General features: G+C 43.4%; 1 protein-coding gene across 1 annotated transcript in view; it reads right to left on the bottom strand.

Moving 5' to 3' along the window:
* macf1a (microtubule actin crosslinking factor 1a) overlaps nucleotides 1-26,710 on the bottom strand; it is a gene marked incomplete at its 5' end in the record, with an annotated part of 253,846 nt that overhangs the window by 80,874 nt on the left and 146,262 nt on the right. Inside the window, 23 exon segments of the mRNA XM_079998137.1 lie at nucleotides 129-356; nucleotides 1,059-1,258; nucleotides 1,858-1,987; nucleotides 2,630-2,868; nucleotides 3,168-3,230; nucleotides 4,391-4,502; nucleotides 4,669-4,825; nucleotides 5,948-6,114; nucleotides 6,343-6,663; nucleotides 6,842-7,041; nucleotides 7,943-8,066; nucleotides 8,775-8,945; nucleotides 9,942-10,133; nucleotides 10,741-10,908; nucleotides 12,679-12,852; nucleotides 14,093-14,263; nucleotides 14,704-14,937; nucleotides 15,033-15,182; nucleotides 17,784-18,080; nucleotides 19,049-19,222; nucleotides 19,341-19,556; nucleotides 19,766-19,921; nucleotides 20,032-26,253. Coding sequence (XP_079854263.1) covers nucleotides 129-356; nucleotides 1,059-1,258; nucleotides 1,858-1,987; nucleotides 2,630-2,868; nucleotides 3,168-3,230; nucleotides 4,391-4,502; nucleotides 4,669-4,825; nucleotides 5,948-6,114; nucleotides 6,343-6,663; nucleotides 6,842-7,041; nucleotides 7,943-8,066; nucleotides 8,775-8,945; nucleotides 9,942-10,133; nucleotides 10,741-10,908; nucleotides 12,679-12,852; nucleotides 14,093-14,263; nucleotides 14,704-14,937; nucleotides 15,033-15,182; nucleotides 17,784-18,080; nucleotides 19,049-19,222; nucleotides 19,341-19,556; nucleotides 19,766-19,921; nucleotides 20,032-26,253 — 10,266 coding nt within the window.

Raw genomic sequence — 26,710 nt, 5'->3', positions numbered from 1 at the left:
GTCCATGGTTTTCAAGAGATAGCGCAGGACTTTTGGTGTTGCTTTGTGGGTTATCTCTTTATATTAAATATGATATTATATACTGTATTATAGTATGAATGAATTATAGTGAAATATTTTTGTTTTACCTGGTAGCGCTCGCTGGTGCCCTGGGCCTGGTCGATGTGCTTCGACCTCTGGCTGAGCCGGGACGTCAGCTCGTCCCACTGCTCGGTGATGGAGCCCAGCTCGGCCCGGACCTCCGCCAAGTCTTTGGGGTCCTGGGGGGCGTTGCTGGCCGGGCAGAGGATGCCCTCGGCGGACTGGGTGAGCTGGTCGAACTGGGGCCGGCGGGTCTCGAACTCACGCAGCATGAACTTGGGGGGGGGGGGGGGGGGTGAGACAATGTTCACTTGTTAACTAGGACGTCTCGGTCATACAGCGAAACAATTGTGAGAATTACGTAGTGAAGAATGATTTGAGAATTGCTTGCAGAAGCTGAAGGCTAATAATTTGACAGTTATAATTCAAGATAAATAATGATTGTAAATATTTTTTTTTATGTTTTGTTTATTTCTGCCCTGTTTTCAAGTGTTCTGTCAATAAAATAGATTTGATAAAGAAAAACTGAAAAATCAGCAAAAATAAAAAGTCAAAGAAAAACAGCATTTTAAGTAAAACATCTTCCAATGAAGAAATAGTCACATTCTGCATCCCTAGGATTATTTTATTTATTTATTTTATTCATCTTTTTAAAATTGCCGAAAAATAAAGAACCAGCTCAAAAGTAAAAAATAGGGAAAATATTTCAGTTCAACATCCAAACAAAAACTGAACGAGGTTCACAATGTCCAGGCTCTCTGTTCTCTGGGGAACAACTTTACACGCTCTGTTGAGATTTTATGCAGAAAAGTCATGGCAATTTTGCAAAATCCGAAGCTCTAGCGAATTTTGGTTACATCTCCGTAAATCATTTTAATCGGAAAACCTCAATTTCTTGGGAGAACTGACTCGATGCGCAAAGGTAGCCAAAAAAAAAAAAAAGAAAAAAAAAGAAACACAAAAAAAGATCCCCCTACCTGCACTTGCTGCTGCTGCGTGCTGAGCATGTTGGGGTCGATGCTCAGGGGCCCCAGGACGCTCAGCATCAGCTCCTTCTCCTTCAGCCACGGGCCAAGCTGAGCGCCGGCCGCCGAGAAGCTGCCCAGGCGGTCGGCGCACGCCTCCAGCTCCTCCTGCCGCCGTGATGCGGTCCGGCTGGCTGTCTGCCAGCGGCCGTCTGGGGGGAACCGATCACAACCGACTCAGACTCGCTCCAAGACCCATGCGCTCTTTTCGCCGGAGTGAGTACGGACCGCTGAACCGTTTAAAAGGGTGATTCGCAAGAAACAAATCCTAAGTTCCACGTGGCTGCAGATCAGACTGGAAGGTTTTTAACATGGAGCTTGATTTCCAGGAGACTTGATATGATCTCCAAAACAACTGATTTGTCAGTCAAAATTCTAAGTATTTCAAGAAAAATTACTAAATTTAAATGTTAGGGATTGTGATTATCATGTAATTGGTATATTCTGATGTAATATGATACATTATATGGGTAAAATAAAGTTTATCTTCATTTCACAACACAGACAATTAATTCTAATATTCTTAATTCTATATAATCATAGAACCCAGAATCGCGATTGTGGCGCCGCCCCTTGCGGCCGCCTGCGCGAGCACCGTGTGCGCACATTAGAGTATTTTTTGAGCTTACTGAGCTTGTGCGTAATCACCGGGTGTCATGACATTTCACTGCATATATGTACGACCGTATGTGTATGTATGTGACAAATAATCTCTTGAACTTGAATTTGAACTTCATCTTTGGTCCCTCACCGATCTCCTGCAGCTGCTGCCTCCAGCTCCCGGCCTCGGGGGAGTCGGGGTTCTCAGAGATGAGCTTCCTCAGCGAGGCCTTCAGCTCCTCCACCTTTCCAGAATGCTCTGCCAGCTCCGTCAGCAGGGCCTGCGGATGGAGGAGAGTAGGAAAGGAGAGTTGCTCGAAGGAGGGGATTTATTCCTTCCAAATGTCATGTTCTTTTTGTATCCAAGTTTCGAGGTTCCAGGCGGTTTTGGATTGTTAAACAATCCTGGAATTAACTTTTTTTTTTTTGTAATATGTTGAATGAATTAATTATTATTCAATTAAATCATGGATTACCCTTGTGTATGAAATGTGATATACAAATTTACTTTGATATGTTTGTTATTATTTTTCCAAATCACAAACCACTCTTTAAGGAACTTTTTGTTTCATCATTGTGTAACATATAGATTATAAAAATAGGTTATTTGAAATAGATCATTGAGGAATAAAGCTACTGTGAGTTAGATCATTTCTTTGGTAAGAAGTATTTAACACTTGTTTCTTTCTTTCAAGTTATTTTTATAACTTATTTTACTTTCATCATTTTAATTTACTTATTTTTAATTCTCTTTAAAATTCTGAATAAAAGCCTGTAAATTGCATTTTCCTGATTGTGTTACATTGTATAGTTTTTGTCTTTTAACGACAAGTATTCTTATATTTTTGCAATAAAATAAAATGAATAAATAAGACAAAAGAGAAAAATACATCACACTTTGGAGAGAGTACGCCGGAGCCTACCTTGTTCTCCTGGGCCTTGGCTCGTACCACCTCGGGTCTGGAGGGGGAGGCGGCGTGGCCCTGCTCCAGGCTGAGCTCCCGCTCCCTCAGCCAGCCGCTCAGCTCCTCGGCGCCCCGTCGGGTGCTCTGCCGCAGCTCTAGAGCGGCTCGCTGGCGGCCATGGCGCTCACGCAGCTCCGAGCCCAGGGCGTCGTAGCGGCCGTTCACGTCCGCCACCGCCACCTGCAACTCCGTCAGGTCTGGGCGGGCCGAAGGCATGGAAAAAAAAACAGGAGATTTTGGATGTCAAAATGTGATTGGGTGGATTTCAAAATTCAAAAATATTTTTCAGAGAGGAACTCTGCCAAAATGTCAATGTTTTCAATATCTAGTATTAACAGTTCATTTAAACATAACGGAATGTAATATAGATTAAACGGTTACAATATGATAACAGGATAAACATTACAGGACACAAAGAATTCAAGACAGAAAGAAAGAAAAAAAGGAGATTGAAAGACAATGAGAGAAAGAAGGAAAGAAAGAAAGACAGACTCACCTTTACACGTGTGGATGCCATTAACACTTCCTGGGTTGGTGGAGCCGTTTATCTGAGGAGCAACTAGGAAAGAGAAACACTGTTTCATATTTCTACACATATACTACATATATATATATAGTATGTAAATTACTACGACCCCACCTTTACAATTTTTTTGTAAATTGTTATCAGGATGACAAGTACTTTTACTTTAACTGAGAAACCAGAAGAGGTGATTAGATAAATCAGCACCGAGGGAGGGCTGCTCCTCCAGTCATTCACTGTTCAATTCTACAAGGAAATTTGACATTTTCTCCCAATTAATCTTGTGTTATTCTACCTTTTACACAGGGGAGGAAAGAGAGAGGGAACTGGGAGTTAAACGACTAGCTGGGGGATGAGTCATCTTAGTTTCTCTAATGACTAGCTTGTCTGGGTTTTTTTCTCAACCTTTAGAGAGAAAATCTGTCAAAATTTTAATTATAAAATTGTAATAATAAAACAATATACTGCAGAGTATATTGTTTTATTATTACAATTTTATTATTTAACTCAAAAAAATTGGATTATGTTACTTTTTCCATTCAGAACTCCTAATTTACAGATTAAATTTAGAGATATATGAAAGTATAACCAGACCCTCTGTAAATAAACAGAATATTCCGATGTTCTATTTCTGGCGCCGTTTAAATAAACACAATTCATGATTCATGATTTAAGAGGAGTTTTCATGTGTAATCAATCATTCACGTTTTGGAAAAACTAACATTTCACGATCATGTCTGTGTGGTTTGGATAAACGAGGTTCTAACTGCGCAGTGATTCAAAAGAGGCTCAGCCGAGCGTTTTGTTTTGATATTCACTCCTAATGACAAATGTTCCACCGAAAACCAGCCAGCAGTTTATTTTTTTATTTTTTTTAAATACGAAACTAAACCAAAATTGAGTAGTGCTATTTTATGGAATTTCAAAACGGGGGCAATTAGAAATCACAACTTCTAGAGTGCACAAAGAAATCTAACGAAATTTAAAAGTTATACATAACAATAACAAATGCAGCAACAAATGACTGTTCACAAATATCACATTTCTGAAATGCAGGGATTTCTTTAAATTGATCCATTCCACAGAAAAACTTTTAGATATTTATTGTTTTTGCTGGGGACCGCCCCGGAACCTCTTGAAGGACCCCTGCGGGGATCCCCGGATCCCGCGTTGAGCACCCCTGAACTGCGGCTTACCAGTCTTGGTATGGGGGGCTGTGACGTCGATGATGACAGCCTCCAGCTCGGATCCGGTCTGGTTCAGCTCCTGGACCCGGGACCCTCGAGACTCCCAGTCATCCAAAAGCTCCTACACACACAAACAAACACCAGTGGGGTCACACACATGCGCGCACCTGCGCGCGCGCACACACACACACACACACACACACACACACACACACACACACACACACACACACACACACACACACACACACACACACACACACACACACACACACACACACACACACCTGCAGCTGCTGGACCCTCCGGTTCAGGCCCTCTGTGTCGAGGTTGGGCTCCTTGACAGGAAGCTGGCCCTGCGATGTCTGCAGCCACCTGAGGAGGGCGCCAGAGAGCGAGCGGAACTGACCCAGCTGCTGCTCACAAGCCTGGATGGCAGCAAACCTGGGAGAGGAAGGAAGGGAGAGAGAGACAGAGGGGCAGGGCGAGGGGGGAGGAGTTGTAGGGAGGGAGAGAGACAGAGAAAGGGGGGGGGGGGGTAGAGAAGGGGATGATACGATAGATGGATAGATAGACAGAGAAGGTGTATAGATAGATGATAGATAAGACAGATATCGTGTTTGCCGGTTTATGTCGCCCCCCAGTGCATTTCATGGGGAACTGCAGGGAAAATAGCAAGTGAAAGGCTTTCATAGAGTGCTGCAGGAATGAATCTGAAAACCCGGAAATGTGTTGGCATTTTTGCGCTTCCGGTTCCCTCGTCCCAAGGTCAGTGGGTTTTTCAATTTGTTTTTGGTTCGATGCCTGAAATAAGGTCTGTGGGTAACACAAGCTGAAGAGATTGTCACATTTTGTTCTCCGACGTCATCATAATATAATAACATAATACGTCAGTAAATACCCCACTCCTGAATTTTGAAGCTTCTCACCAATCCGCCTTTACAGCCTCTAGTTTTGTTTATACTCTTGCTCTTGCAAACTATTCTGACTCAAACTGTCCAGGTCTTTGTAGAAGAGGTAAGTGCACGAAACCAAATTACAAGTCGGAGGCTTAGTGGTGCTGACGCTGAAGTCATGCTGGCACGGTGTCGTTCGTTTATAGTGTTATATAACGGTTATTATAGGTTATATAACATTAGCTTTTTAGTTCTGGCGGTTGCTTTTTAAGCTTCAAAAATCATAAAAGTGGTGTTCATTTGCGAAGATTTTCCTGCAAAACAAAACGTGTAAGTATCATAAACTCTTATTGCCACAGAGGTTATTTTCCGCAATAATCCAAAATCCAATAGAAAAATCCCATTGGAGTTTGGTCAAGGGAACTATGGCGACGCTGACTTCCAGGTTGGCCAACAAAAATACGCCATCCCTGCACCATTCGATATTGTTTTTAACTGTTAAAGTAAAAAACAATTACAAACAACTTTGTGAGAATATTAGATTCAATAGAGAATATTATTTGAATCTTATTTTCAATGTACATCTTAAAGTTTGTTTTTTCTAACGTGAAAAGCACCGCAAATAAACAAAACACGCTCCCCCGAATCCAGATCAAAATAATAAATCTACCTCTCGTTGACGTTGTCTTCCAGCTGTCTGAAGGCGCCGGACACAGCTCTGACGTGGTCCACCAGGCTCTGGGTGTTGGCGAAGGCCTGCGATTGGCTGAGCTCCGTCCCCAGGTCGCAGAACGACTTGAGCTGCCCGGCCTCCTGCTCCAGCTCCGACTTCACCTCCTGAAAACAGACATGCATCAGTTGTTGAGTTATTAAACTACCGGCCCTATTAACCTACTAAATATGATAACAAACGCTCTAACCATTGAAAATGTAAAAATAATAATAATAATAATATTACGTAATTTAGCCTTCATATTCCATCTGTATAGTAAACAGTGTTTTAAGCCTTTTATGTCACATATTTCTATGATATATTTGCAGACTGTTGTTTTTTTGGCCCCCCACCTCCAGGGTCTGCCTGTAGTCGTCCACTCCTCGGTCAGGCTGCCCCACGGGGCCCAGGGCCCTCGTCCTGCTCTGGCTGAAGGCCTGCAAGTCGGCTCCCAGGCGCTCGTAGCTCTCCAGGTGGGGCAGCAGGCCCTTAAGCTCTGCCTCCCGCTCCGCCTGGCTGGCCTGGGCTGCTGTGTAGCGCCCAGCCAGCTCCGCAAGTGGCCCCTGGAGGCCGGAGGCCAAAGAGGTGTCCGAGCTCCGCCGCAGCAGCGTGGACACGGAATCCCGAGTGGCTTCCATGCTGCCCTGCCGTGAAACCAGCTCCTGGCGAAGTTTCTGGAGGAGGAGGAGGAAGAAGGGGAGAATAACAAAGAGGAGGTATGAGTAAACAAAATAAATGAAACAGAAATTAAAATACAATTAAATGCAAACACATGGCATTAAACAGAGAAATATATGCAAGCAATAAAAAGTCAAATTAAAAAATAAATATGATAAAGCCCTTGGACGCTACCTGGTTCTGGGTCATGGCCTCCTGCACGGCCTGTGAGGTGGGCTGCACGGGTCCAGGGTCCAGGACCAGCTGGTCCAGCCAGGCCAGCAGGGCCTTCAGCCCCTCCTGGACGCTGACCGACTGGGCCACAGCCGTCTGGAGGCGCTCCGCCCGATCGGAGACCGATGCTGAGAGAGAACCGAACCTCCTCTCCAGACCGTCTGAGCGGGAGAGAGAGGGTAAATGTAAGTAAGGTTGTAAAGATCTTTATATGCTGATGGTCTGATCTGAAACAGGGTCTTCCTTTTTAAAGTCTGGAAGATCTTTTGGAATCAAACATGCAATAATCAGAAAAAATGGGAAATGAGCAAAGCGATGTGTGCAATTTAAAATAGCTGTAGAGTGGCTGTACAATATGTGTCATATTTTCCAAGATATTTTAGACAATTTTTTTGAAAAATCCTCTCTCTTATCAAATTCGGTATTGTAGTGACTTTTTGCAGGTAAGTACTATATCTTTAAAAGAGAAGTAAGTATTATGTAGGAACAGGGCAGGTTATTAACTAGACGATTCTATGATTGGTTATTAGAACAGTTTCCTTGAGTCCAGAGGGCAAGGTAACGTAAGCTAACATTAGGACATTAGGACCTGGAATAAATCGAAATAGGACTTTTTAACCACAGAACTTCAGACAGGTAAGGAGAAGGCTTTTTCTCTCCAGGTCAGTACAAAGTGAGTTGGGTTAATCTAGAACAGGTACATGTAAGGTCATAATTAGGCTCAGTGGCAGGATTAAGGGTTTTATAACATCAGAAATGTCGACGCTGATGGAGAAGAACTTGACTAATTATGAGAAAAATGTATATACACATATAAAAAATGAGACAAAATGTTTATGCTGTAATTAAGACCTCGTTCATTCAAATTAAATACAATTGAATGACTTTTAAGGCATAATAATTAGAAAATGTACTTTTCAGGACACAAAGACACAGGGTTAAGGGTTTCTGATTATGATCAGTTTATGATAGACTACTGCTCCCTCTAGTGGCAAAGACTATTTAAAGCGCATTAAGGCCTAAATATTGGTAAAACAGGCGCTGTGTTCTGTCGGAACTGACCTGCAGTGCAGAGGATGTCCACGGCCTTCAGGGAGGGCGACTCGTCGGTGCTGACCAGATCTCTGCCGGCTCGCTTCACCTTTTCCAGCTGAACCGAGCGTTCTGCCAGCTCATCCTGCAGCGACTGCAATGTAGAAATGTGGATTCACAGTTGAATACATTTACATTTCTGTATGTAAGTACATAATTTACTTGGTTTTGTACTGAACTGTGTGTGTTGTATTGGTGGGAAGTAACTCAGTATATTGTTACTCTACTTAAGTACATTATCTACTCAAGTGTGTTCCGTTTGAGACTTTCAACTTTTACTCCGCTACGTTTCAAAGCAAAATGACATCATTTCTACTGTACCACATTTCATATAAGTTAAAACACAGTTATGGAATTTGGTTAAAAATAGATTCAAAAATGGATGTTTTTTATATATATTAAAAGTTGAAAGTAAATTGTATATTGTAAAAAGATACAGGAATACTTCATGCTGTATGATAGACTGTCATATCAGGACACTGGATAGAAGTACTTTTACAAAAATAATCTTATCTTAAATACATTTAAAGGCAAGTACTGATATACTTTTAGTATAAATATCAATGTGGAATTCAATCAATTTTGTGTCATGTTTTGGTTCTTTTAATAAAGTAAAATCAATTATTTCAGTGTGTGTGTGTATGTGTGTGTGGACTTTATAACTTGTCAAGTTACATCTAATCAAGTCTTTTTGCATTCAGTTGATCACACTTACAATCTCAAGGGAAAATTCAATGTATATTTTTTATATGTAACTTATATGTAAATTTGCACATTTGAATAAATATTTGAGTGATTCTACCTGCACTTGTCTCAGGGTGTTCTGCAGGTCCTGGGCGTCTGTCTCTCCCGGTCGGGCCTCGTTCTGGTTCTGCTCCTGAGCGCTGAGCCACGAGTGCAGCGACACTGCCTCGTCCTGGTACTGCTGGAAACGCTCCACCAGCGAGGAGAGGCGGCCCCCCAGCTCAGACGACTGGGGGAGGAATAGGAACCAGAGAATAGGTTTAGTTAGGAAGAGATGATAAATGATACAGACCTACTATATTATACCATACACCTACACACACACTGCTGCTCATCTGCTATTTGTTGCACACTTCAGATGTACAGTACACACACACACACACACACACACACACACACACACACACACACACACACACACACACACACACACACACACACACACACACACACACACACACACACACACACACACACTTTTTTTATTGTATAGTCCACATTTTTATTTATATTTTTATTCTATTTTATTTTAAACATTGTTACTGTATATTTGAAAGTCTATTGTTTTTGCAGCAAAAAATGTGCACAATCTATGCAGGCTCTGCCACTTTGCATTTCACTGCATACCTATATGCATGTGACTCATAAAAAATCAGATGAGGAAATAAGGTGTGTGTATAAGATGTAGAAAACACAATTCTGTTCTTCAGCACAATCTACTGTAACTATAAAGGCAGGAATTTATGTAGTGTGTGTCTGTATGTCCTTCGATTATCTCCACAATCATTTATCCATTCTTCTTCACACGTGGGAGGTGTATCGCTGGGAACCCAAGGATGTGCAGTGTCGAATTTGGTGCAATTTAGTCACACGACACGTGTAATATTAATAAACAGCGAACAGTGACCTAACGCGGGGTGGAGCGTCCCATGAGAAACAGCAAGCCAGCGGGGGGCGGGGCTTCCTGTGAAAGCAATCGGCCCATTCCCAACAGGCATGTTTGGTGCGGACACGCGACACGTGTAAAATTGATAAAATTAGAAAAAGCAAGTTTATCCCAAAGTGCAACTTGGGTGTGTTTTGTCCTGTGAGAAAGAGGGGATTTCACCACGTGTCGCCACGCCTTTCACAAACAGCCATGTTTTACACTGGACTAGTGAATACCAATCACAGAAATTTATTTCCACTATTTCTGATAGGTTTTGGTTTTCTTGCTGGTCGCTACCTTGGTGTGCAGCGCTGTGTAGCGGTGGTTGGCGTCCTGCAGCTTCTCCGTCACCAGCTGCCTGGTGTCGTCCAGCGTGGGTTCGGGACCCGCGGAGCGCTCCAGGGCTCCCTGCACGGAGTCCAGAACCTTCTGACCCGAGATGGAGACGAAGCGCAGGTCGGCCTTGTGGCAGATCACATCTTCGGCCAGCTGGAGGGGGAGGGGGGGGCACGGTGTCTTTTATTTTAATGCATGCTTTCAATTGCCTTTTAATGGGAAATGACACAAAAACATATTGGACTGTGATACTGAAATAGTGTCGTCCCAACTCCAGGCATCAAACATTAAATTACTATTGCCTACTTGCATTGAAAATAAAATATGGATCAAAATGACCGGTTTATACACGTTAATGTTACGTTCAGTTATTTTTTGCAGCTCATATTTTTTACATTCATAGCATAAATTTCATAACACAATCAAATAGGAATAATTTGAATATTAATAAACACATACATAAACAATAACAATAAAGTAATTAAACAAAGTAGGTAAAGGAAACCAGCCAAATTCTTGTTTTTACTGATACGTAAAATAAAGTAAAACATATTAAGTAAAAAAGGTAAAACAAGAACCCAAGTGTAAAAGTGTATACTTTTTCCTGCTTCTTTTCAAACATGTACTTTTTTTTTTGTAAAGAATTTGCCAAATGTCTTCTTTCATTTCGTTTCCGATCTCCTCTTTCCTAAACGTCCGAAATAACAAACGATCAATTGACTCTACAAGGAACTAGCAGCGTAGGGCAGCAGCCCCTGACCTTCTTGTGCTGCTCCAGCCGTCCTTTCAGGCCTGGGGCGTCGCTCTCTCCCTCCCCCAGTGACCGCAACTCCAGCTCGCTCTGCTCCAGCCAGGCCACCAGACTTCCCTGCTCCTGGAGGAACTTGGACAGCTCGTCCCGCAGAACCTCCGACCGTCTCAGTCGGTCCTGGAGCAACCACAGGGGGAGGAGACGTTTATTAAAATAATGGACAATTAGGAACAGAACGGGAACCATTTTCAATTTTCAAAACTTGTCGTTAGGCTTCGGCTTTTCTCTGTGTGCGATGATCATTTCAGCCTTTGTTAGATAGATAAATATATAGATAGATCCCCGGAGGGAAATTGCAGCTCACATCAAAATAGACAATTCTAATAATAATAAAGCAATAAGAATAAAAGTAGTAAGAAGGAAATGCCAATATGCAATAGACCTAAGCCTGAAAGACCCGAAAATTTAGCAATATACAATAAAGTTTACGATCAACTAGAAGATAGGGAATAACGTACAATAAACAGAAAATAATCCTTACAAATAAATACAATAATAAATACAGCTGCAGTCACCAATACGGGGTCCAATTTAGTCGTCATTTTATATAGTTTTATATCGACACCAATTCCGAATTTCCCAATTCTTCAATCTCAAATGCTAATCTATCTCAGTTGAACATATTTCAATCAAACATTTACATTTTTTTTTGCCAAATAGGGCAGAGTGGTCATTTTGTCAGATCACATGGCCGTTAACTGGTTTTATTGAAAAGTAGGCCAAAACATTTGGACAAAACAAATATAAAAGTATTAATAAAGATCACACGGCAGGTCTTTGTAATACAAAAAACTTAAATAAGTTGTAAAATAAAACAATATCAAAAAAGTACACCTGATATGTAATAGTTTTCGTACAAAAACAAGACCATCTTCAGAAAGGTAAATAAATCAGTTAGTTACCCACATTTTCTGTTTTTTTACGACGTTTTCAACTTTGGTAATATTAGTCAGCATCCTCCAAAGGTTATTATAGCTTCCTGCAGTGCATAAACACCTCTGAGACACATTCAAGTTAGTTTTCGGGATTTTGTGGAACGCAGAACAAGTCACAGTTTTCCAAGTTTCTCAAAAATACATTTCTTTCAAGGGAGTGAATTCAGCGAATCTTAACTTTCCTTTTTTTTTAAATGTACTTTTCATTTTATTGGCATTTGGAGTCTGTTAAAGAACGTAGTTGGTTTGGTTCGTGAGTTTAGCGTTTATTGTTTATATTTCACACAGCAGTTTCTGGCTTGAATACAACGCGTTTTACTGCTGAAATGAGTAATAATCTTCAAATTCACTGCAGCTCTGCGGTCTGGAACCCTAATAAATACATTACTGACTACGGGTTCTCCGATCAGGATGTTCTGGGCCGATCACCAATCGCTGGAAACAGTATCGGCCTGTACCGATCACGGGTCAATTTGAAGCCTTCTATTTATTGTGGAGCATTATTTATTAATTAAACTATTCTTAACAACATTGCATATTTAGTATTAAAATTAAGCATTAAAAGTATTAATGACCACAAGTGAATGGTATTAAAAAACCGACCTGAACCCGCGTCGCGGCTTGTGCTCAACGACCAAACCTGGGTGGAGTTTTTACATCCGTGTTGGAGCAAAGAGACGAGATAGGAGATAGTTTGATCGGGATTTTCCGATCAAACTATTTACAACGAATATCAGCCGATCACAATCAGTGGCCAATTGACCGGAGCACCCTTATAACTGACTATTTTCCTGATGATAGCTAATTTTTTTTGACATTTTTACTATCTGTGTCTTTATTTTAGAAAGTCGAACAATATGATTAGAATTAGAATTATCATTATTATTATCATTATCATCATCATCATCTCAGCTCTCCCTATTTGATGTTGGAAGCACCATTGAGTCGGTACCTGGCAGCTGTGGAGCCGGTCCTGGTGCTGGGCCTGCAGCTGATCCAGCGAGGCCCGGAGCCGCCGTTTCTCCTCGGGGGGAACGGCCGAGTCGGGCCGGTCCAGGAGCGAGCGCGTTGACTGGGAGACCTGGAGCAGCTGAGCCTGCTGGGCCTGGAGCTGCTGCAGCTCCGCCTAAGGAGGCAGAGGAGGGGATATTGACATATAAAAAAAAAAAGTATGCAGAGAGGGGATGCAGAGAATGGGTGGAAATGGAAGATTGAACTCTAAAGGAAAATATATGGGAAAAAAAAGTATATAAACCAAAAAAAAACAAGGCGCAATAAAATAAACCAAAAAAATAAAGAATACACAAGAAAAGAATTGGCAATAAATAACAAACCTAAAAATGAACTAGACGCGAGAAAACAATTTCAATATAAAATAAACTTAACCAATAACAAAAGATTCTTAATACGATCATGAAGATTACAATATATTACTCAGGGCTCCAGACTGCGCCCATTTTTGGAGACAGTGCAACAAAATTCTATGACTAGGAGCACCAGCGTGACTTGAAAATATGCCAAATCATCATGGTTGTTAATGTATTGTAATGTGTCAGGAACGTACTGACTAGGGTTGCCACGGTAATCGGTGTTACTGGTGGTACACTGTGTTTGGGCGTATACCGATTACAGTACTTGCCTACTGCCCCCACCGCCATGCGTTTTTTGTTTTTTTTTATATAAATAAAATCCATTTCGTTAATTTTCGCGTATCAGCACCAACGTTCATCAAACGAAAATAAGTCAAATTTGTAAAATACTAAGCGTGTTTTCAATATTTAGTCTGACGCTACAAGAGTGAAAGTGTCTGCTTGTGCAAAATGTTTGGTGTTACCAGTAACACTGGTGTTGTAATGTCATGAGTTTATTAACTGGTTGGAAAAATTCCTCACCATGGCCTCGCTAGTACTGACCAGAGACCACATACCTCATGTTTACATTTGTTAATTCATTATTTGGTATCTATGTTTAAAAAAGCACAATTTAACTTAATGATTTTTTCTGTTAAAGCTATTACTATTTCACTTTGTGATTTTTTTCCTTTTAAATAAAACAGCACATTGTTATTTCTGTAAATTGCCTATTTTTTACCAAAGCATTTATCAGTAAAACTGTTAAGATTAAAAAAATATGAATGTGTTGTGTTGCATGTCGACTTCAGTGGTGCTCCTCAATTTTGTGCTGGTGCTCCTAAAATTTTCAGGAATTTTTGGGAGTTACCACTGGAAAAAGCTCGTCTGGAGCCCTGTTACTATATAATATATTAGAGTATTACATAAAAACAGAGGATACTGGGGGATAACTGGCTTCTCCTTACACAGAGTAAAACAATACATTTGCTATTAAAATATTTCAGACTATCCCACCTGCAGTGTGTCTGTGTGTGACTGCAGAGCGCCCTCTGGTGGCCGAGAGAAGAACTGCGTGTCGGTGACGTTGCTGGCTACTCTGATGGAGGGATGGTTGAGGCAGGAGAGCTCCTCCAGCAGGGATTCGATCTGACCCCGGGTCTCCTGGAGGTCCTCCTCTGCCTTGGCCTGGAGGGGGGAGGGAATGGGGGAGAGGAGGATAGGGAAGTAGTTTTGTTGTATTTACTTTTTGTTTAAACTTTTATATTTGGTTTTGGTTTTACTCCACTGTATTATTACAAGTGGTGGTGTCGGTGTTTGGTTCAATTTAAAAACAGAACTTTCTGTTCCCTTCCTCCCTTTACATCCACAGAATGAGTTGCAAAGGAAAACAAACGACTAGTTTGGCCCCTGAAAGGAATATTCCAGATTTTTGGATCTAAAATAACAATTTTTTATTTAAAAACAACATCTTGTTTAGGGCTTTTTGATTTTTACTCGTTGTGAAGACGAAGGCATATTGTTAAAAAAAAAACCCTCAGCTTTTGAGATGCTGGAAGGTGCGTTTCATGAGCTCGGCCAGTTGACAAAGTGTCCCTTTAAAAACCTTTTAAAATGTGGATCCTCACCCTCTGTGTGTTCTGTTGGACCGCGGTACTGATGGTGGCGTCCAGTTCGCTCAGTGATGTGCTGGTGGAGTCGCTCAGTGTTCCGTACTGCTGCTTCATCTGGCACAGTGCCCCCTGGAGGTAGTCCCGCTCTGAGGGGCTTATGGTGTCGCCCCGCTCCGCCAGGAAGTCCTCCACGGAGCGGATGGCCTTGGCCACACCCTCGGCTTTACTCTGGAGGTCCTTCTGCATCTCCTGGAGGAGGGAAGAGCAAGAAAATAAGATAACAACGACTGTTATGTGAAATGAAACAGAACAATTAAAATGAAGATAAACAAACTTGTATTTGCCTTCAGTTCCCTCTGCTTCTGCTGGAGGACACTCATGTCACATGACTCGGATTGGGCCATCTGATTGGTCAAAACGCTGGCGACCCCGGCCAACCACATGGAGAGGCCTTCCAGCTTCTGAGAGCACTCTGCCTTCTGCTGCTGGACCACCTGGGAGGGGGAAAGAGAGAGAAAAGGAGGGGGGGGACACAGAGAAAGAGGGAGATGGAGAGAGAATGAGAGTGGAAAAGGCAGAACGAGGGAGAAAGGGAGAGAGAGAAAAAAAGGAGACATAACAAGGAAGAGAGGAAGGTGTGAGAAGAGGAGGAATTCTAATCAGATTTACCCTTTTCTGAGAACAATCGCTGACAACCATTACTAACAAACAATCCCATCTTGCACACTTGATCCCTAAAGTTTCCCCCGTTGACTTGTTCCCTAAAGCCCTCCCTTCCTGTGTAGTGCACACTTTGCCAAGCTTTGAGCACATTGTGTCCAGAGTTCACACACACACACACACACACACACACACACACACACACACACACACACACACACACACACACACACACACACACACACACACACACACACACACACACACACACACACCAAACAGACACTCACAACAAGAAATCATACAGATGTTTGTCTAACTGCTCCTTTTTTCCTCCCCCCATTTCTCCAAAATTTGGGGGAGAGAACTGGGGTGAGGGAAAAACCAAAGCAAAGCACTGTAGTGGCTAGCGAGTCTCAAATCTTTCGCCTTTTCCCACCGCGGTGCAAAGCAACTCATTTCCTTTCGGCGGCGAATCTGAAAGAGCAAGGCAGACATGTTAATAAAACACACACACGTTACACGTGAGACACATGCAGAGCTGGAGAAGAGGGTGTAGATGGTGTAGAACTGGTGGTGCTGATAGTGGTGAGAGCTTTAGTCGTGATCCTCTACAGTAATAATACGTGGTGTTAGAAGTGAGGCTAAATTAGTCCACTAATATGAAATGTAGGTCGAAGGATAGGTTGGCTGTTTTTCCAATCCAGGTCTTATTGTTAAAATGTTAGTTCCCATCCTTTATCATGATATATATCCTTTACTGTGGGGAAACTTACCACTCTGCTGCAGCTTCTCACTTTGCTCTACCACACTAAAGGCTTAAAACAAAACTAAAACATTCCCCTTTCGAAAAACAGGAAACTCACATTATAGTCACGTGTCTTTTGTCTATTTTTTTTACATGTTTTAAGTGACAGTAATATCACATTTTTATTTAAAACTACTTTTCTGCAATTTCCATGATTGAGATTTCTTGGCATTACATTTAAAGTGTTCCTGAATTTCACCCCAGGGACCTTTGTTTTAGCCTTTAGCCCAATAGATGGCATTAAAGCCCAGTGAGAATCTGCAGCAGAGTGATAAGTGTCTCAGCAGTGAAGCTTTCAGCAGGGTTGTTGCTATGAACAGTTATAAATGATGGCAACCAACTTTTTAATATGAAACTGGGTTGAAAAATGGCAAACAAATCATTTAAAGGGGACCTATTATGCAAAACTCACTTTTTCAGTGCTTATGCACATACATTTGGGTCTCTGATGGGCCTACGAACACACTGTGAAATAACACAACCTAGTGCGGTTTTTGTGGGCTGTCCATTTCAGAAAAAATGTGGTAAAATAAGCAGTTCAGATTTGAAGCTGCTTCCTAAGTCATATGGGGTTTCGGTAGAATTTGAATCGCCCTCCATTTGAGCAACTCCACCCATGGCTGGCGCACAACCGGACGCGCTAGCATTGAAGCTAAGAGCTAAGCATGGGAACTGCTCTGATGGCTGCGAGACCAGCACAAATATTTGAAAAGAATGAGGAATTTATGCCAACCCTCTGTAAAAAAAAAAACTGCAGATGATGGAAACGTAAGCATTTCAAAAATAGTTCTGCTGTGTGTTTCTTTCTGTGCCTGTGTAGCCACATTAGGTTGCCTGTACTGTAGGTTGTGGGGAGCGATTCGCTCCGCCTTTCTTCAAACAAAACCGTAGATGTATTTATTTTATTTTGGTTTCCATAATTTAATGAAACAAAAAAGCCCCAAGCCCTGCTGTATCCCACGGTGCTCCAAGCTCTGCGCTGCTCAGGACACCGCAGTGAAAGTCGGAACCAATTTTTAAATGAGGCCTTCTAGATCTAATATGAGTGAAGATTCAACAACTAGATTGCTTCAACTGATTTCTCGCCTAAAATTTGTTCAGAAATCGATTTTAGTGTACTGATAAGGTGAAATCAGTGAAAGTTTACAGAGAAATACAATGGAATCCGGAGTGGAGCTCAAACCGGACAACCCGGAACTTCTGCTCAAACCTCATTGGCGCACAGAACTAGGTGCCTCAAGAGGCTGGCTCCACCCTTAAAAAACAGCTTGTTTTTGAACAATAAGGTTTTGAGGCATGTTATAATGGCTCACATAATCTGAGTGGTATTTTCAGCAAAAACTTTGATGACCTCAGATCATATATCAACTTGTTGAAAAGGAGCATAATAGATCCCCTTTAAGCTGGTTTACAAGTATGTTTGTTTCAAGTGATTTTGTGGGAGTCCAAAGTGGGATGACTTTGTGTCAGTTGTTTGTATCAAAACAGTGTGAGCATCACAGTAGTAAAGTTACATCGTGACCAAAACAGACAAGAAAAGCATATTGCATAAACATATCAATGAGTGAAGCGCTGTGTTAGAAAACCTTTCTTCGTCATTAAAGAATGCGACCGCCATCATCCAAACCTCTCTCTCCCTCGCCCTCTGTCTCTCTCTTTCTTTCTCCTTCTCCTCCTCTTCTTTCACCCTATCCATTCGCAGCCGTTCCTCTTCCCTGTCTCTTTGGGCAGCCAAAGCCTCGGTTCGGGCCTGGGTCTGTCCGGATGCCTGATGGAAGGCCCCCTGTAGCTGCTGCAGCTGCCCCAGGAGGTGCCTGCTCTGGCCTGGGGCCAGGTCCGGGGCCCGCTCTGAGACAAAGACCTGGACATCCAAGGCTACGTCCTGGATGTCCTTGGAGCGGGAGGCTAGTGACGACTGGAGCCCCTGAGAAAGAATAGCCAAAAAAGGTGGAGCAAAAAGAGATTAGTGGGGATTCACCAACACCAATTCTTAGACTTATTGTGATTCCTAGTCCTAGAGAACCAGTAACTTCCTTTCACTAACCAGAACAATTAGACCATTCGCTTGTGGTCATTAGAACAAAATGATCGATATATAATCAATTTTACTCCATTAGTGACATCTCACATCCTTACATGTGTCCTAAATTTGACATGATTGGACAATATTTGGAGCAAAATCCGGAAGACTGCCCAGCCAGGGAAGGGAAGAAAAACTGTACAGAGACACCAAGGAGAGAAGAGCCATGATCCAGGAGGACGTACGGAACCTGGAGGAGGAAGGACGACGATCAAGTGCTGTGGGGCTAGCGGCCCAGGGAGCCTTAAACCAAATGGGACCTCCCCAAGAGGAAGATCACTTGGGCAGATCTATGGAAATTGGAAACTTTCCGCATCTCCCTCCTCCTGTGATCGGTGCACGATACGCTCCCGACTACAACAAAATTGCACAAGCGGGGCATGAGAGAAGATCCACTTTGCAAGCTTTGTGGGGTTCAAGTTCGTGAGAGAGGGAGAAAAGCCATCAACCACAGCAAGAGCAACAAGAATCAACCTGAGGCCTGATGTGGTTCTGTGGTCTGAAGGGGCGAAGAAGATTATTCTGATCAAACTAAACATTTCCGTGGGAAGAAGGGTGCGACCAAGCCCTTGAAAGGAAGAACGCCAACTACCAGGACCTTTTGCATGACTGCAGAGGGAAAACGACTTTGAGATATGATTCATAGAGATTTAGCAATAGTACAGAGGAATCCCTCAATACCACAGAACAGACGCATAAGCATTGTTGAATCTAAAACATGAGCAAATGCCAGCCATCTATAGAATCTATATCTATAGCAATGTCGCTGTATGAAAAGCAAGAATAAGTCAGCTACGGTTAAGCTAGCTTACCCTGCAGAGCTGGAGCTGCTGTGTAATCTGATCAACAGGGTTTTCTTTTTCAGTATTCTCCTTTCCCTCCTTCCCTGCCATCCTTCCATCCATCTGGGCCTCGGTGTCTCTCAACCAGGAGAGCAAATCTTCCACTCGTCCTCCCAGACTCTTCTGTTCACTTACCACTGCCTCCTAAAACAAAGAAACATGGAGGAACAGATTAATCAATATACAGATAAAAGATAAATAAACACCACTAGCAGCAATTCCCTTCTGGGTCTAATTGATGGTTTTTAATTCATTCCTTCACCTTGTGAGAGTCTCTGTGGTCTCGTAGGCCTTGCAGGATACTCCCAGAGACGCCACGGGCTGCCTCATACCCTCTGGCCAGGCTCCGTCCATCTTTCTCCAGGGCCAATAGTAGCTGAGGGGGGACATCTGTGGGTCGGGGCTCAAGCAGCCGGGCAGCAGCCTCTACTTCCTTGTTGACCTCGGGCTCAAAATCCCGCAGCTCAAGGTCTAGCACCTGAGCCAAGGATTAGGGGGAAAAAAATAATCAAATGTTTATAATACTGTTTGGTAACACATTAATCGTTAAATCAGCTTTGCCCTTTGTCTCGATGAGGTTGCAAAATGCAACCAAAGTGCAAACGCCGAAAAACGCCACAAGAACAAGACTACTACCTAGTAAGTTTTTAGTATCACTACAGTTAATATTTATGCAAATTTGCATACCTCTGTCTGCCTGATGATGTCGTCCAGGGCAGCAAGGCTGCGACCAATAGACTGTTGCTGCTGCTGTTTGAGACGGACCTCCACATGCCTCACCATGGAGACAAGGGCCACAATTCTTTGGTCGTGTTCAAGGCACTCCTGCCGGATCAATGATGACTGTAAAAAATTAAATTTCGGTGGTATATTTCATGAAATACATTTGTAAATACTGAACAAACCCACGAGGAAATCCTGTAAACCTCAATCTCCCAATTATGTTCTCTTACCTTGCCTGCCTTAGCTGTACTTCTCTCTGTCTTCACCCCCCTTTCTTCGTTGTTCTCTTCCTCTTTCTCCTCCCAGCTCTCAGTGGCTGTATCACACTCAGGTATCTCAGCCGACTCAGAATCCGTTGGAATGTCCTCTGACTGTGGTGGCGGCAATGCTGAAGACTCTGCCTGCACTTGTTTTTCTCTTAAGGTTTTTGATTCAGTTATACTTTCAACCTGCTGGTGCTGTTGCTTTTGATTCCCTTTCCCAGGGACGTATTCAGGTTGTTTGTCAGGAGCTGCAGATGTTTCAGCAGCTTGGATGTCTGATTTGGAACGGATAGCCTTGTCAGATGTGTCTGCAGTATCAACAGCACTACCAGATTCTAATTTGAAGGACTCCTTGGTGCGGTTTCCACCCTCTTCTACATCAGACAGAAGCGGTTCCTCCTTTAGTTCTTCCTGAACAGACTTAACCGCTGCCATCGGTGTTAGTTCCTCTGTGTGAACCGTGGATACCTCTATTGTGCACGGTGGTGTCTGTAAACCTTCTTCATCACCTTTAGCACAAATCGTGGACGTGGCCATCTTGTTAGACTCATCGCTGCTTGAAGATTTAGCCACATCACTGTCTGACTGACTGCCACCCCTCTGTTGATCACTGGAAGCCCTGCGGTCTATATCTGCTTCTGTTGTTTTTGCGGATGCTGTCACTACCTCAGATTCAGATTTTTCCGCAGCCAAGGAATTCTCTGATCCAGGATCTGCTCTGTCTGTCACTTGCGGTATCTTGGAATGTTTGTTTTTCTTATTTCGCTTTCCTTGCTTTGTCTCCTTTGGCTTGTCCTCTGGAGCCCCCTCTTTCTCTTCATCCCCTTTCTTTACATTATCGTCCTCTTTCTGTTTTGACAATGCTTTAGACTGTTTGATGTCCACAGAAGCCTCCCCCACACTCACACCTTCCTTGACATGCAGCTTCAATCGTTTCCTATCTTTTTTGCAGCTGGTCCCTCCGTCAGACTCTTTCGGGTGAGCGACAGGCGGCTTGCCCGGACCAGCTCTATCAGTATTACTTTCAACACCATCAATTGCAGCTAAAGCAGTTGCCACCTTTACAACTCTCACATTTGCCCCTTGAATCTCCTTCTTGCCGACCTCTTTGCGTAGTGCGTCTAGCTCCTCAGCAGCTTGCTTCTCACTTATCCCCTTCTCAAACACCTTCTTCAGTATGCTCTCCTTTGCCTTCAGTATCAATGCTGCTTTTTCATTCTCTGGTAGGTTGGATTTCACAGGTAGTTCGCCACCCCACTTAACGGCACCCATCTCCCTCTTATCTCGTTTTACTTTTTGAGACATCACATCTTTCTCATCTTTTTCCTTTACTATTTGGGTAGATTCTTCTCCTTGCTCCTCCATAATCTTCTCTTCCTTGTCATTCCTATCGGTTTGGTCTTTAAGTTGTTGATTTTTTATCTTGTCCTGCTCTTTGTCGATTGTATGATCCCTGATTCGCAGGGTGACCTGAGCTGCCCTGTGGTCTTGTTTTATTAAGTCATCTGCAGGCTCACCCCTCCTATCAATCTTTGGTTCAGCCTGTTTTACATTTGGATCAGGAGCAGGTTGTATTTTTTCCTCTTTATCTGGTGATGAAACAGCCTCGCTGACTGAATCACTGACCTCAAACTGTCCACCATTTTGTTTATTAGATTGATCATTTTCAAACATCTGTTCCATTCTCTCAATGTGTTGTGGTTCACTTTCACTTTCTTTACCTCTTCCTTTCTTCTTACTTTTTCTCTTTTTCTTGCCTTTGCTTTCTCCTTCTTTCAGTGGAAGATTCAACGTCGGGTCTGGGTGCTCCTCGTCAATCCAATGGCTGGCATCAGTCTCCTCAGCCGTAATGCTTTCCTTAATGTCTCTCTCTTCTCTGACATCTACTGCTGTGGGGTGTTTCACTGTTCCATCATCAACTGTAACATGTTGCACTGCCGAGACAATGTCCTTAATTGGCCTTGGCTCAATTGCGTCAGCTTCCACAGGTTCGCCCACTGATTTTGTGACAGATACCTGGAAATCTTTGTCAATAGTATCAGGGACAAGCCCTGGAGTGGGTTGCACTGTTAAAACTGAAGCACCAGAATCCCTGCTCGCCTTTTGTGATCCAGCAGCATCGCTCTCACGTGTTTGAAGTGTCTCACCTGGCCCCTGTCCACACTCATCTTTCTGAGGTCGGACCTCCTGAATGGCTTGCTGTATCCTTTTCTCAACATTGCTTGCAAATTGAGACAGCAGGTCAATGGACTGGTCAGTTTCAGTGACTGGCTCCCGTCCAGTTAACAATGGTTCATCTCCACCATCCTCATCCATAGTGTCATCATTAAACATGGATTGACTAGAAGCCAATAGCTTCCTGGCCGCCTCTGTAAGCACTGACCTTTTATCAGAATCTGAAAATGGAGATCTTGACACAGAGCTTCCAACTGACCATCGTGAGCTGCTGTCTGTGCTAGTGACAGACAACGTCATAACAGGGCTATAGATGCTGTTTGATGAAGCCATCGGTGTGGAGCTATCCTCATCATTGACCTCCATTTCTTCAGAAGCTAAACTGTCCTGGATCTCTGTAGCCATGTCACTGGATACTAACCCTGCTGTAATGGCATCCTCCAGGCTTGAAATTCTTTGACCAGTTGTAGGATCAACTAACCCCCCTTTCATGATCTGGTTGGTGGCTATGACTTTGATCATATCTTCACCAACTAGCCCTCTCTTGGAGGCCTCGGGTAGGGGCAGCCTATCGCCACTCATTATATCAATGATTCCGCCACTGTCAGCCTGGCTCTGGAGCAGCCTTAATGCTGGGATTGGGTCAACTTGGTTCGATGCAATGGCTTGGGCAAGTGTCAACCTCCCATCTGTTCGCTCATCTAGAACACCCCTGAATGGTTTCACCTCCAGGAAACGCTTTCCTGTCTCTAAGTCTATCTTACCCTGGTTTACAAGGTCAGAATAAGGGACAATGCGGCTAGTTTGGGGATCAATCACTCCTTGTGTTACACCCACAGAAGCCATGGCATCTTTGGCAATGCTTTCATCCAGCAGACCCTTAGAAACTGCCTCTGTCAGTGTAATTTTACGTCTAGAATCTGGTTCCAAAATGGCTCCTGTTGAAGCCTGTAAAACAGCAGCCTCTGGGCATGAGGAAATGCTGACCTCTCCCTTATAGACCAACTCTAGATCCTCTAGCCCAGGGGCAAAGGAACGGTCCACCAGGCCCCTTTCTACAGCATCAGAAACAGGCAGTCTTATTCCTGAGGAATGTATTATCCCGCCCCCGGCAATCTGTATTGAGAGTGCCCTATAAGCGTGCTCTGACCTAACTAACCCTCTTTGGAAAGCGTTCTCCAGAGGAACAGGAGACTTGGTTTCAGGATCAACAACTCCTCCCATCTGTAGTTGTAAAGTGGCTTTAGTGAAGGCCATTTCTGGATCTGTTTCCTTTCCCCTATATGCATTTTCTAGGGCCAACAACGCCTCTCTCTGATCATCCTCTATTAGCCCTAGGTTGGCTGCGTGTGTGACTGAAACCTTCTTATCTTTGTGCAGGTCAACAACTCCCCCAGAAACCACTTGGGCTTCTAAAAGACGAGCAGCTGTGCCGGTGTCAATCAAGCCTGCCTGAGCTGCCTCTCTTATTCCACAGATCTGCCCTTTGTCAACATCAACTATCCCCGCTAGACTTTTATCAGACTGAAGCACACTCCACATTAGATCTTCATCAGGCAGACTCTCTTGCATTGCACATTCTAAGCTGAGGGACTCACCACCTTCAACATCTAAGAAACCTCGAAAAAGACCAGCCTGAGCCATTAGTCGTACTGCAGTGTGGCCATGGATGATACCCTGGGCCACTGCCTCATCTGGGAGCAACTTCTCCCCCTCTTCTGTCAGTATTCCTCCTTGTTTCAGTTCTTTGGCTAATCTCTCAAGGTGAGCATCCTCCTCACCCATATCTGCTGCTGTCTCAAGCCTGCTCCCGAGAGATTTATATTCACCTGCTGCAGACTGTTGAAAATAATCTTTGGCGTTCTCATGTTGTGAAACAGTCTTTAGGACTGAGGTCTTTTGTTTGACATTTAATGAGATGGACTCGGCAAGCTTTGTGGATTCAAAATCTACAGAACTGGTCAAATCTGAAGCATCTGGTATAAATTCTATGAATGATGGAGCGGCTTTCAGGACCTCTTGTTCTGCAGTAGTTAATGTTGAGATGACTCCTTTATCCACTGTAACTGTAGTCTCGCTTTTCAGGGATTGGGAAGTGTCAGCATGTTTAAGAGGTTGACTACTTTCCTGTGTGAGCTCCTCCTTGCGTTCATTTGAGTCACTAGTACATTTGTCTAATAGCTTTCGAGCTGAGCTCTTGAAAGTTTCCAGATGAGCAATCTCTTTTTCACCTTGTACTATTCCATCCTTGAATCCTTCCATCCCCATTTTCTCTCCAAAGTGTGGCTCTATTGCCAGAGTTAGTGTTCCATTTGGATTCAATACTTCTCTGCCAACATAACTACATTCTTGACTACTTGTGCGATTCCTTTCAAATCGGTCCATCATGCCACTTGAGACCATATCAACTTGTTTCTGAAGCGCAATTATCTTAGAGCCTGGTTCTTCAATTACTTCTTGTACTTCTTCAGCAGTCAAACCTAAATCTTGATCAATTTTTACATTTTGTTTTGCATCAAGGACCATACTACATCTTTCCTGAACTTCATCTTTACATAAAGAGTTTCCAGGAAACAGTCCAGAAGACTTGACTAGCTTCACCAGCTCAGTTTCTTGAAGCACCAGCCGTTTTCCAGAATGGGCATCCACGTAGCTGTGAGTCATCAGGTGAAAAAGCAGTCTATGCTTTGCTTGGGCTTCAGGATCCATACCATCCTTCGGTGTGGGGACCCAGACCATTCTGACAGGTGGAGATCCAGGAGGGGGAGAGGAAGGAGGAGGAGATGAGCCTGTGGAACCCCAGCTGAGGCGGCTCAGTGATGGGATACCTGATTGGTTCATGTGGGGAAGAACATCAGGGATATGGATCTCTCTCAGAATTTTGACCACTTCAGGCTCCAAGACTTCTTCAGATGCTTGATTTAGCGGCACCAAGCTGAGAGTGTCTGGGTTGTACAAAGCCCAAAGAGCATGTCGGTTCTTCAAGATGTTCCTTGCATGATCTCCTGAGATTACTTCTTGCTGTAGGGCCTCGGCGATTGGCAGGAGTTCTCCAGATTCAGGCCACAACATTCCCATGTAGGACCAGAGGGACTCAAGTACCAATAGAGCTAAACGGGAGGACAGAAGTTCCCTGCGGATGGATTCATCCATATCTAAACGCTCGCCACTGAGGGGATCTAATATTCCTCCAGTCTGTAGCTGTCGTGTTAGCATAGTGCAGGCCAGATCCTGATCCATTAATCCATGGCGAACAGCCTCGTCAATAGTGAGACGGTGGCCAGATCGTGGATCTGCAATACCCCCAGCAAACAGCTGTGCTTCAAGCAGACGGACTGTAACTTTCCTGTCAATTAGCCCCTCTTGGTTGGCACGGAAGATACCAACTTTTCTTCCGGGACAAAGGCAGACAGTTCCTCCAGGTTGCTGTTGTACAGGGAGGAGATAGAGACCGGATTCGTCATGAAGTACACAGCGCTGTCGCAGCTCACACAGGCTTAATTTCTCTGCGGTGTTTGGGTCAATGAGCTCCCGGCGCTGGAGCCATGACTGGAGTGTATTGAAGGTTCTTGGAGTCAGAAGACCCTGGTCTCCTGCTGTGTCCAAATTCATCCTCTTCCCTCTGGAGTCTCTCAGGCCTCCCGTGTTCACCTGGAGGTCCAAAATATGGAGACCTAACTCCTCTTTGATAAGCCCTTCCTCCATGGCTGAAGCCACTGGCAGAAATAGATGCTCCTGGGGCTCTTTTGGCTTTTCAGGATTTACCAGACGTAAGGCATTTTCTAAGTGAGACAGATATTGGCAGGTGTGGGTGTCAATCAGACCTTGAGCCAAACCCTGATCCAGTGATAGGCTGAGAGGGGAGTTAGGCTGGAGGAGCCCACCACTGATGATCTGAGCTTCCAGCAGGATGTGGCAGGTGTCTTGGTCGATAAGGCCACGTTGGGCTGCTTGGAATACTGGGAAGGTTTCCACTGTTCCCAGGTCGATGACTCCAGCAATAGCTCTAAGGTTCTATAAAGGGGAAAAAAATATCAATCAATATATGTATTGTAAACAAGGCTATCAAGCCTTTGTATATGCAAATTGATAAGGAATATTTTGTGATACATTAAAACTATGCTGCATGTATAAAAATCACATGCATGGATTATTGAAACTGCTAAATTAGGGTAGAATTGGCAAAAGAGGAAAACCAGTACAGAATCATAAAATGAGACTATATAATTTAATAAAACGGCTGTCAAGAGAAGGAAATAAATCAATATTGTTTAACTGGTTATCATAAAATCCCACTAAGTAAAAAAAAAAAGCAAAAGCATGCAGGACTCATTAAGTGAAAAAGCAAAAAAAGAAAAGAACCAGGAAAAGATTGAGAGTTCAACAGAAAAGACTCAAAGGAAAGTGGAGATTTGACGAGACACGATTACAAGCAACGCTAAGAAAGGAAGCCGGCTCCACTTACCGTGCG

This window comes from Zeus faber (genome assembly GCF_960531495.2).
Source record: "Zeus faber genome assembly, chromosome: 1".
NCBI lineage: Eukaryota > Metazoa > Chordata > Actinopteri > Zeiformes > Zeidae > Zeus > Zeus faber.
This window is presented reverse-complemented; position numbering and strand designations above follow the sequence as displayed.